Raw genomic sequence first — 11,663 nt, 5'->3', positions numbered from 1 at the left:
TGTCTCTTTTTTTTTTTTTTTTTTTTTTTTACAAAAGAGTAGCCTACTTATTACAGAAATAATTTTCTTTATAGGAACATGTCGGCTTTTTGGGACTTTAGTTTATTCACCGTATATCCCCCAGAGTTAGATAAGTCCATACATACCCTTTTCATCTCCATGCCTGCCGTAACTCTGTCTGACGCACCCACCGCTAGCCTAGCTTAGCACAAAGACCGGAGGTAAATGGCTCCAGCTAGCATACTGCTCCCAATAGACAATCAAGGCACAAAATAACGCCAACATTTTCAGTCACAGCGTGTACAAATAACAAAGTCACATGAGACACAGCCATCTTCTAACCGTTTGCATACTGGGAACTATATTCTCAGAAGGCACGCTACTTGGGTGGAGTCAAGTGGGTTAATCTGTGGGTCAGACAGAGTTACGGCATGCACGGAGATGAAAAGGGTGTGTATGGACTTATCTAACTCTGGGGGATACGGTGAATAAGCTAAAGACCCAAAAAGTCGGCGAGTTCCTTTAATTGCATCTTAGTTGCAATTAAATATAAATGTATTGTTGTTTAAATGTATATTAAAGGTGAACTATGTATATTAAAGGTTTTTTTTAGCTTAATTTACCTTAACTGAACAGCTTTGGAGTCATTGGAATGGTTAAATGACTTTTTTCGGGTTGAATGTTGGTCGTCTCTCTTCCCCCTGGTGCCTGTGAGCGGAAAAAAACACCCTTGCAACTTTGGGCCGGCATTTTCTCAAATGAAGCAACGCCTTCCCGAAAATGCATAGCTCTGCTTTAAATGCAGTTATCTGACCTTTAGGGTGCTTTTTGACCCACTTACTTTTATGTAAATTCTTAATTATTGTTTTTGAAATAAGGATGAAAAGCACTATCAAATGTACATTTAAAATATATTACCTTTTATGTAATAATGTGCAACACTAAACATTATAATTTAGTTTACATGTTCTTTAGTATGTTAGTCAACAGTCTCAACACCTAAAAAAAATAAGTACTTTTTTAAAGCATGACAAAACAAACAAACAGTAAAGCACTTTTGAAAAGTAAATGTGTATAAGTCTAGTCATGAAAGTGTAATAAAGTGGACTTATTTTTTTCAATATCTGCAAGTACAGATTTCTTTATATACTTTTAAGATTTAAAGTACAGTACAATCAACTGCACTTCTTTTTCACAAGGGATATGTTTCAAGAATGATTTAGTTTACATCCACAGTATCTGCGAAAAGAAAAGGTTAATCGTACATTTCTTGAATTAGTAGAGTTGGATTGAACGGAACTAATAGAATACTTTATTCCAAGGTAGAAAGAATGTAATGTTTCAAGGACTTTTTCCTCTTAGCAATGTTTGTTTTTCTTTCTGCACTCTTCCTTATAAAGCCACCAAAACAGACAAATGAAAATTTCTGAAATTAACATGGTCTGGGTGTATGTTGTATAACTGTATATAGAACTAGTAGTAGAAATTAGCAGCCATGTTCATCCCCCTCTTCAGAACCCCAGTGACAGGTTGAGCAGGAGCTCTATCTTCAGATAAGCATTCCGTGGGGCCTTTTATGCTATAAAATGCTATATCATGTCTATTCTTCTGTTGTTTAATGGGTTTAACTATTTTCTGATCATCACAGCTAGGATGGAACCATCTGTAGTATATAATTTTCACAAGAATTCCAACAACGTGCAAACCTAGTAGTGTCGGGATCACTATGAAAGGATTTAAGGAGCTCCAACAGCCTGTATACTCAAACACCTTCCAGCACCAGAAGCCCAGCAGCATCATTGTGTCCAACCCCATGACACAATTATAGAGAACTGTCTTTTTTTTCATGCTTCCTGTTGACACGTTAAACCAGCTGAAGTACCAGATGATTCCAACAGTAGCTCTGAAGAGCAATTCCCAACCAGGACTTTCCATGTGATCTGTTTTCTGACTCCAGACCCCTAAAACCAGCAGCATCCACAAAAACAGGAAGTGGACTATGATGTAGCACGGCAATACGCTGCAAAAGAGTGCCAGAGCGGTTACACGGGGAATGATCAGCAACAAGTTCCACAGAAAGTAGACGCCAGTGGGGATCCAGCTCATCTGGCTATTTTCTTGAAGAAATGAACGCATGCTGCGGTGGTACAAGGCTACGGTACTGGCTATTGCAGCAGCTGATGAGAGGATTTTTAAACCTGAAACAATAAAACAATAAGGTTTGTTCTCACAGTTCTTCAAATTTAAAGTCACCATTAAATCGAAATTGCCGATTGTGTTTTCTGTAAATGGTTTAATACGTGCACATATTTTTTTTATTTGTAAAATGTATGTGCTCTTGTAATCTATAATCAAAAACAACCTGTCACTCACACACACTTGAAGCAGCATCCAACAATCTAATCGATTTTGTCCATCGGGAATTAAGTCCCACCCTACACTTTTTATCGTGTTTGAGAAACCATTTCACTCGGACATAGGCCTACATTACAGTAGTGACGAAAAGACTATCACAATTTCCATTTCAAGCTACATTAAAGATACTTTTTGCTTTTTTTGGTGCTTAGCATCAGTTACAATGCACTTTCTTTATAAGAAAAAAAATATCTTTGCTAAAGATCATCTTTTGTGTTCCACCTAAATAGAAAAATCACAGAATGACATGAGAGTGGGTAAATTATGACAGAATTTTGTTGGTGTTTTTGGGCTTAAATATCACTATAAAGTCTGCATTAAATGGATGTTGCAAAAGTTTTTTCCCTTTGACATATCAGAGTGATATGGCTTCTCGGACAAGAAAAAATATATATAGTGCGGCCCGCTTGATTTTGTCCATCGGGTATTGATTGGATCGTTGAATCGTGGTTTGCTATTGCTGTGATCTCATGTGATTGACAGGTTGTCCCGCACTTCTGCCAGTAAACACGTCATCAGAGAGAAGATGAGATGTACGTTGCTGCAAGAGGGAGGGGAATGTATTTTGATTAAAGACTATGAGTGAATTAAAAATGATTGTAACAATAATAATAATTTGCATGGATAAATCGTTTATAACAAATACGCCAATATTCTATAAAAAAATACGATTTGTCAAATTTGATTTCAGTGGCTTTAAGTGGTTCAGAGACACATAAGAACTATAATCTGAAAGCAATAGAGATTCGAAGTGTTCTGGATTCGAGACAGACCTGTAATAAGCTCCAGCTGTCCTCTCTGTAAGATTATACACATCATCAGTATGAGTTGTGGGGCACTTTCAGAAAATGCCTCAAATAGACGAAGCATCTGAAGGTCCTGGTTAAGGAGCGCAACCACACCCCCTGTGAACCTATTCGTTTTTTTAAGAAAAAGCACTGTGGAAATCTCTATCACACCAGCATACCTGTGAACACAACGTACATGCATTTATTTAAAGCAACACCAAGGAACTTTTCCTCTGCGGTCGCCCTAAAGGTTGGAAGCGGAATTGTCCATTACCGCTGTCGTAAATAATTTAGCCTACCGTCGCAGGCACGCTCGCTGTTTATCCAGCACCGGCTTTGGAATGAACGATGTCCACAGACAAGGTAGAGTATGATGCATGATTTTATGAAAGTATGATGTATTGCGACATCAGAAACAAAGAAAAACTAAATAATGACTATTGTAATGCTTGACGTAAAGCAAGTCAAATTTGTAGTTTTCTTATGTCTCATTAGAACTACAGAAACGCGACCCGATCTGGCAATCTTACAGTGTGTTATAGCAAATAAAGGACCGCAAAACGGAGACATAAACGCCTTTAACCCTGTTACGACTTGATGAACCACTGAAAAGATTTTGGAATCATTATTTTAAAGGGTAACTAACTCCTGGTCAGAGCCTGACTCCACCCACTGGCAATATTTGAAAAATGCTGGAAAAGTGGGCGTGCACCTGAGACCCGCAGTGACGCAGTGATTGACAGCTGCTGTCAGACTCGCTAAGATGGAGAGTGACTGGAGTGACGCAAGTAGCTTTGCAACAGAGCGGTCATTTGAAGTCGAGGACTTTTCTCCCCCACCTTCCCCTGAAGTGGAGGAATTGTCTGTGGACACAGAGCTAAAACCATATCAATTCGAGCCGCTAGCTCAAACTGCGGTGTCGCATCGCATTAACTCCTGCATCGCGATCGGCATCCGACGATGCTAGCGAAGCATTCTGCAAGAGAGAATGGGTCCAGTATCTGAGTGGATTATTATTACTATTGATTGACCTATACGTTAAGCATATTTTGCCGCTATGTGAAAAAAAATATCCAGCAAAACGCGCCGGCAGTTGTGGAGTCCATGCAGGAAGAGCAGCGTTTGGCACACAAGTGCATGTAAACACCATAGACAGTGGTAAACACTGGCGCCTAATTTCCAAGGTGGAAAGTTATGCAGTCCAGCAGTGCTGTTGCAACCGGCAACACTACACCTACGTACCAGCCTAACCACTGTACTAAACACAGATAAAGCTAATGCTAAAAATCTACACTATCCTAACTGATGCTATACTATGCTATACTAACTGCTTCTAACAATACTAACAACTATGCTAATTAACTACCTAGGCTACACGAAATAATCTAAATAACTATATAAATGCTATGCTAACTAGATGCTAAAATACGCTATCCTGATCGTTTTCAATACTCGTAATTCCAATTTCCAACTCCTGACTCGCTACAGTGGTTTTGACGGAACCAGATGCTTTTATAACAGGGGCTGCCAGGTTCGTGGCAGATAGTGTCACAGAGTACCCTACGTCACAGAGTACCCCTACTTCAGGAGATTCCGTTTAACCTGAAGAGGGCAGCACTCAGACGTTTTTACACCATATATTTGAAAATTAAAACACTTTATACTCAAATGTTAAAAAATGTACTCGAATCAATGAACAGCATTTATGAAGCTCCATTCTTACAGATCATTAACTAAAAAAAGTAGTTTTAGTGTTTAGTTACCCTTTAAGGTAAAATAAAATCTAGTGTTGCTTTAAACAACACAATACAACAAAACTTTACAATAGCCAACATAATCCACAATTTGGATTTTGTTCTACATTATGAAGTTTTATAGTTGTATTTAAATGTGTAAATGGTTTGACTCCAGACCAAATCTATTGATCTCAATAAGGATTAAGAAATAGCTTTGATTAATTTTGATCTAATTGTGATTTTTTAAAGGGTTAGTTCACCCAAAACTTTCTGTCATCATTTACTCACCCTCATGCTGTTCTTCGAAACACAAACGATGATTTTTCTAATGATGAAAATACATTAGCCAAAGAGGGACCTACCTGGAAATTCAAGCTTCGCCTTTCGCGTTTTTAGATTTTCAGATTTTAAATAATACGGCCACTGTAGGAGTTAAAACGCCATCGGAATGGGAGGGGCTAGAAAGTAATATTCAGTTGGTAGTCATATACAATTTCACCGCTAGATGGGAGAAAATCCTACACTATAGCTTTCAAGCTGTATATCAAAGGGTGAGTAGCCTACTAGGAACTATATCCCTTTAGGTGTTCATAATTTTATAGATAAAGTGTGCTCAGTTGTACTGAATGTTCACTTGAAATTGTACTTGAAATCTTAAAAGAATAAAAAATAAATATAATTGGCCTATATAATATCATATGAAATAAAAGGCCACTTAAGTAAAGATAACTTTCATGGCTGTTTAACACACTTAAGTACACTTTTTAGTATTGTAATAAAAGTGCACATTGTAATAATGTCATATTAAAACTTTTACTTTAAAGTACATATTAAATAATTATGTTTTAATAATGTTGTTTTGTGCTTTAAATAAGCACACTTTGTATGTTGACTAACATACTAAAGAACACGTGGAGTAATTGATTATGATTGTAACTGTACTGTGTTATTTAATATATTTAATATATTTTTATATAAATAAGTTAATATATTTTAAATATTGCTAAATTGAAACTATATAATTTCAAATGTGTAATTACAAATACATTAAAATACGAAATTACATTTAAAAAAGTATACTGTAGTTTACCATAAATGCTTGTCAGTACATTCAGCAGTACACTTTAACCATTTTTTTAAATAATAATAATTATGAAATTACATAAAAATATGTCTTTAAGTCCTATTTAAGTGGGTCAAAAAACAAACTATTTGCATATAAAATCTAAATTAAGCTACAATGCATTTTCATAGTTGCAATTAACATGCAGTGAAGCATCTAAAAACATTACATTCAGTTTACACTTATATTCTTTCAACATATATTATTTCCACAAAAAGTACTCTTTTTAAAAGTATCCTAAAGTGTAGGCTACTTTTTTCCCACAAGAATATTCGAGGAAAATTGAGAAGCAAATCTGTCACAGACCTGAGGTAGACTCCAAGCTGAAGGAAGTGGAGTGGTTTGATCAGTTTATGCTTGTTAGCAAATTTCTCCACCTTAGTCTCAAGCTTAGTCCCCTCCACCTTAGTGTCCTCTACCTTAGTCTCAAGCTTAGTGTCCTCCACCTTTGTTTTCAGGAAATCTGAGTACCAGAGCCAGCTGAACACCTGTAACAATACTGAAGAGCCCAGCAGAAGAAAGATCATCACCGCCATATACACATAGGCCCCATCCTGATAAAATGACACAACAGTTCGAATGTCCAGCGCTATATCCAGCAGGAAAAGTAACAATCCCACCCAAGTAAACAGATATTCCAGTAAAGAGTACTTGAAAGGGAAGTTTTCCTCCATGATTGATCCAGTGTGAGAAACCTTTACAGCATGACAAAGTATACAAAAACCTCCTTTACGTGGATATGTTTAAAAAGATCTGAAAGAGAAAGTAAACTTTACACCCAGACAAACTCCTCCCATGTCATGTATTTGAACGATTAGTCATGTGTGAGATAGTGAGTGAAGTCACTTAAGAATGTGACCAGACTCACACAAAATTGTTGGGAAATGACAAATATTTGCTATAATCCTATAGCCTAATGGTTTCACTTTTCTAACTTTAGTTAGCTGTTTGAGCAAGCATCTGCAAAGATAAGATGCTCAAAGTTTATAGCAAAGGGAGATATTTTCTTTTAAAGAAATAGCTTTTAAGGACTTACAACAACGTCTACACACGACATAGCCTACCTCCCGGGTTATAGTGAAATAACTAACCCTAAAATTTACATAAACCCCGCCCCGGAACACGATTTATAAATTATCAAGACAGAATATGCTAATCAATTACTAGAAGATAACGTACTCGGTTACTGACGTAACCTCGGTTCTCTATAGAAGAGGAACGATACTGCGTCGAAAGACGCTATGGGAAAGATTCTTTCTCGAGATATTGAAGCCAAAAAATTAACCCTTAATTTTGTATAGGGTGAATTGCCCTAATGTGGGACATTTTTTGCACTTCAGACTTCTGTGACATATTGCGATGTGTAACCAAAACATTAAATCCACACCCAATACTTTTTTAAAAACCCCAGTATGTTTCCTAATCAAATCAAAAGAGAAAATTCAGATAACTCATTCATAAGAGAAATTATAGACATATTAGTGCTCTTATAGCAAGTCGTCTGAGACAATCTGCAGCTTTCCTAAAGTGGGACAGTTGTGTTCCCAATATGGGACACTGAAAAATCTATGATAAAAGACCAAAAATCACACTGATACATGTAGAATAGTAAAATCTTATTTTATTTTAGATTCTCTCTTAAATCCTAGTTAGTCATTTTCTTGGTTATGGATGGATGAAACATGGATAACTGAACATCATCAGACCGATAATACATCTTATTATCTAGTTCGGTTTACTTAACAACTTTCCCTTTTTCTGCCTCTCTTTCTGCATCAGACAATCTGTCCCTGTCTTTCTCACCTTTGCCATTGTGATCTGAAATACATTTCATTGAATTAATCAGATGCATAAAATAAAGTGGAATGGCTTTATTGGTTTTCTACTGCGTTTTTAAATTCAGAGCTATTTTTCATTTAAGTCAACTACCTACCTTTTACACACACACACACACACACACACACACACACACACACACACACACACACACACACACACACACACACACACACACACACACACACACACACACACAGAGAGAGAGAGAGATAGACACACACAAAAAAGTAAAAAAGAATAAAAAAATAAACATGACTGTAAAAATCTGCATTAACAGTATTCAAATATTGCATTACAAGACTAAAACCATGTAAATAACCATGTTTGTCCCATAAATCATTCCCCACCACACATTTTTGACTCATTGAAGTACTGTCCCACATTAGGCTGATCATGCTGTCCCGGATTTGGAAACCACATTTCCTAATGTGGGACACTAGGAAATTTTATAAAAATATAAAATATATAGATTATGCACACAAAGTTCCACTATTTTTTGATGGACAAACATTTCATAAGCATATTAGGCTAAAAAGTAGCAGGATTGCTTTGTTTAAAATGTATTTAACTCCTTAATATCAAATTTGTTAAAACTCTATGTCATTAACCTTCGGATGGTCTTCACACAAGGTGTCTCCTGTTTGATGATTGCTCCACCCTAAAATATGATTGGACATTTGATAGGTCATGTGATTTTGATAACATGACACCACAGCTTTTTCTAACCCATAGTTTCACTGTCATTCATGTATTTGTGTGGGACCTACAAACACTAGAGCTTAGGTGTCCCACATTAGGCAGTGTCCCACATTAGGGCAATTCACCCTAAATGTAAAACGCTTTGCAGCAGCATACAGCCTTGGGCGGAACAGCTTGCGCACCTATTGGCTGCTCTGCGGAAAAAGCAGCAGCCTATGCGAGGCCTCTCATGACGCTTGACCCAATGAGGGCGCCTTGCGCCCTCTGCGTCACTTCCTGCCAGAACAGGCGTGGCCTAGGCCTATAATTATCCGAGCACGGCTGTCATAGTCTGATTTTCATCGCCAAAGCGACGCAGAGTATGATGCAGGCACGGCACAGAGACCAGGTACTTGTTCCTCTTCTAGAGAGAGCCGAGGTTACGTTCTCTTACGAGAGTTCTCTCGTACTGCGTCGAAAGACGCCGTGCATGCTGAGATCCAACACCAGACATCCAAGGGCGTGCGCGCCCGGGGCACAAATAGTGTATGATCATCAGAAAAAACTCACACAGAGTTCCAGGAAAGAGAGGCTAGCATCATTCCTTTATAATTAGTGCCCCGAGGGGCATTTTTTACAGCATATATATGTATATAAATTATAATAAATATAAGACATAACTGTCAGTGAGTGATGCTTAAAACATTTTGGCAATCTGGGCCGTAATAGAACGGGGCATAAAACACCATATTGTGTCTTTTTTAGACCGAGAGCAGTCTGGCCTGCAAGGCGGGAACTTCTAGGTTATAAAACCTTATAAATGTAGACGGGGAGGCCCAGCCTGCCGCCATACAAATATCTTGCAACGAGATTCCACTTGTCAGACCAAGCCCACGAGGAGGCCATGCCCCTCGTTGAATGTGCTCTGATGCCCAACGGGCATGGCAGTCATTTTGATGCGTAGGCTAGCGCTATGGCATCCACTACCCATCTGGACAGGCTCTGTTTCGACGCAGCTCGTCCCTTGGAACGTCTGCTGAACGAAACAAAAAGCTGCTCCGTCTGTCAAAAGCAGCGGAGCGGGACACGTAAGTTCTTAACGCCCTAACCGGGCAAAGGAAGCTAGCGTCATCCTTTTTCTCAGAGGCCGGCAGAGCCGACAGGGAGATAACCTGAGCCCTGAACGGTGTGTTGACGGACTTAGGCACATACCCATGTTTCGGCTTTAGTACGACTTAAGAGTCATTAGGCCCGAACTCCATACACAACGCTCTCACCGAGAGCGCTTGTAAATCCCCCACGCGCTTTACTGAAGCGAGAGCCAGAAGAAACACTGTCTTGAACGACAGGTGCTTCATGTCAACTGAGTGCACAGGCTCAAACGGAGCACCCTTCATGGCATCCAGTACCATAGAAAGGTCCCAGACGGGGACTGAAGGAGGTCTGGGAGGATTCAATCTCCTAGCTCCTTTTTAGGGAACGGACAACCAGGTTGTTCCTACCAAGTGATCGGCCAAGCGTTGGATTGACGAACGCTGTTATAGCCGCCACGTAAACTTTGAGCGTGGATGGGGTCCTACCCTTATTCAGCAGCTCCTGTAGGAAGGAGAGAACCTCCGTTTCCCCGCACTGCAGGGGTGATACACCCTGGGCTGAGCACCAGCCAGAGAACACAGACCATTTAGAGGAATAGAGCCGTCTAGTGGACAGGGCTCTAGCCTGCTCGATCGTGTCTAATACTCCTTTTGGGAGCATGAATTATAAGATTATATTTATTTATAGATACATATCTAGATAGATAGATTCATATAGATAGATACATATCTATAGATAGATACATAGATTTGGATAGATAGATGCCCAGAACTCATGATCCACTAACTTACTGGAAAGAGAGAGCCTAATCTTTCCTCTTTTATATGTCCTAAATGTCTTTGCATGCCAGCAACAAGTGTCCCTTGTGATTTTTTTTTAAAGGCTGGAGAAATTATCTGTAAAAAAAGAAGTAAGCTAAGTCCTTCCACAGCAGAGAAATTAATATTTTTGAATAAAAATCTCTAAAAAAGTGAGACATTGTGGCTTGATTTCTTTTATTAATATTCATTTTGCAGGACCAAAATAACATTATGCACAGTGATGAGCCTATAGGTTACAAGCTTCACATATTAGAAAAATGCAAAAATTAAAAAAACAATATTTTTTTAATGGCTCGTCAAGGTTGTTTCAGATCAACACCTGCAAGTGACCACTAGGTGTCACCGTTGAGACGGGTGTCGGATTGATTCGAAGCTTCGAAACAATATGGAACATTTGGTTCAACTGTTTCATTGCTTCACGAAGCCTCGATCTGCCCACCACTACCTATAGGTTGATTTTACTCCGAACCATCTCTTTAAGTTGAACAATAGTAATGCTTGCCTCAGCAAATACCACTAATAAAAGCCAAGTAAAGTCACCTTTATTTATAAAGTGCTTTTTACAATGCAGATTGTTACATTACAGTGATAACAGGAAAATAATGCAACAAAGTTTGTAAAGGCACATTCTCTAAATGCTCAGTTTTCTAACATAGGTAGGTACAGGCATACCTAAAGTGCAGCCATGATTTGAATTATTTAAAGCTTCAAGGCTACAGTAGCTGGAAAATACATGAGCATATGAATCTTAGTCAATAAAGTCTGCTGTCAGCAACCAAACAGGCAGTACAAGCTAATAGTTACTCGGAAACAAATGATGTAAATAAACACACAAGAACGCACCATAACCACACATGAAAGACAAGTCTGGCTAGTTTGTTAAACAAAATATGCAATGGAGATCTAAAAAAAAAACTCTGAACAGAACTGAGACATAGTATTATAACCCATGACGTATTAGCTTGCATTCCACACTCATGACAAGAGAAGACATGTTTGAATGAACCCAATATTTAAACCTACAGGCTTTTCACGACATCCTATTATAATGAAACCACATACATAAAAAAAACAAAAACACGAACTTACAGTTTAGGATATTCCCAATTGAATACTAGGCTACTACAAGAACTTCGACAGCCAGACATTTGTTCTGATAAAAATGAGT

General features: G+C 38.3%; 1 protein-coding gene across 3 annotated transcripts; it reads right to left on the bottom strand.

Annotated features, from left to right (window-relative positions):
- Positions 1–37: 37 nt before the first annotated feature.
- Positions 38–6,843, bottom strand: LOC306987620 (XK-related protein 8-like). Of its 3 annotated transcripts, none has more exons than XM_079592047.1 (4): positions 6,482–6,808; positions 6,369–6,451; positions 3,189–3,382; positions 38–2,198 (listed from the first exon to the last, which is right to left on the bottom strand). In XM_079592047.1, exons 1-4 carry the CDS (start codon positions 6,734–6,736, stop codon positions 1,474–1,476), a joined length of 1,257 nt encoding a protein of 418 aa, XP_079448173.1. In that variant the 5' UTR covers positions 6,737–6,808; the 3' UTR covers positions 38–1,473. The 3 variants fall into 3 exon arrangements, with proteins under 3 accessions (XP_079448173.1, XP_079448174.1, XP_079448172.1); XM_079592048.1 differs by having other exon boundaries at positions 6,369–6,439; XM_079592046.1 differs by having other exon boundaries at positions 6,369–6,843.
- Between the last annotated feature and the right edge of the window lie 4,820 nt (positions 6,844–11,663).

Source organism: Phoxinus phoxinus, assembly GCF_949152265.1.
Source record: "Phoxinus phoxinus genome assembly, chromosome: 19".
Lineage (NCBI taxonomy): Eukaryota > Metazoa > Chordata > Actinopteri > Cypriniformes > Leuciscidae > Phoxinus > Phoxinus phoxinus.
Note: the sequence above shows the minus strand (reverse complement) of the source record. Positions and strands in the feature narration are given on the sequence as shown.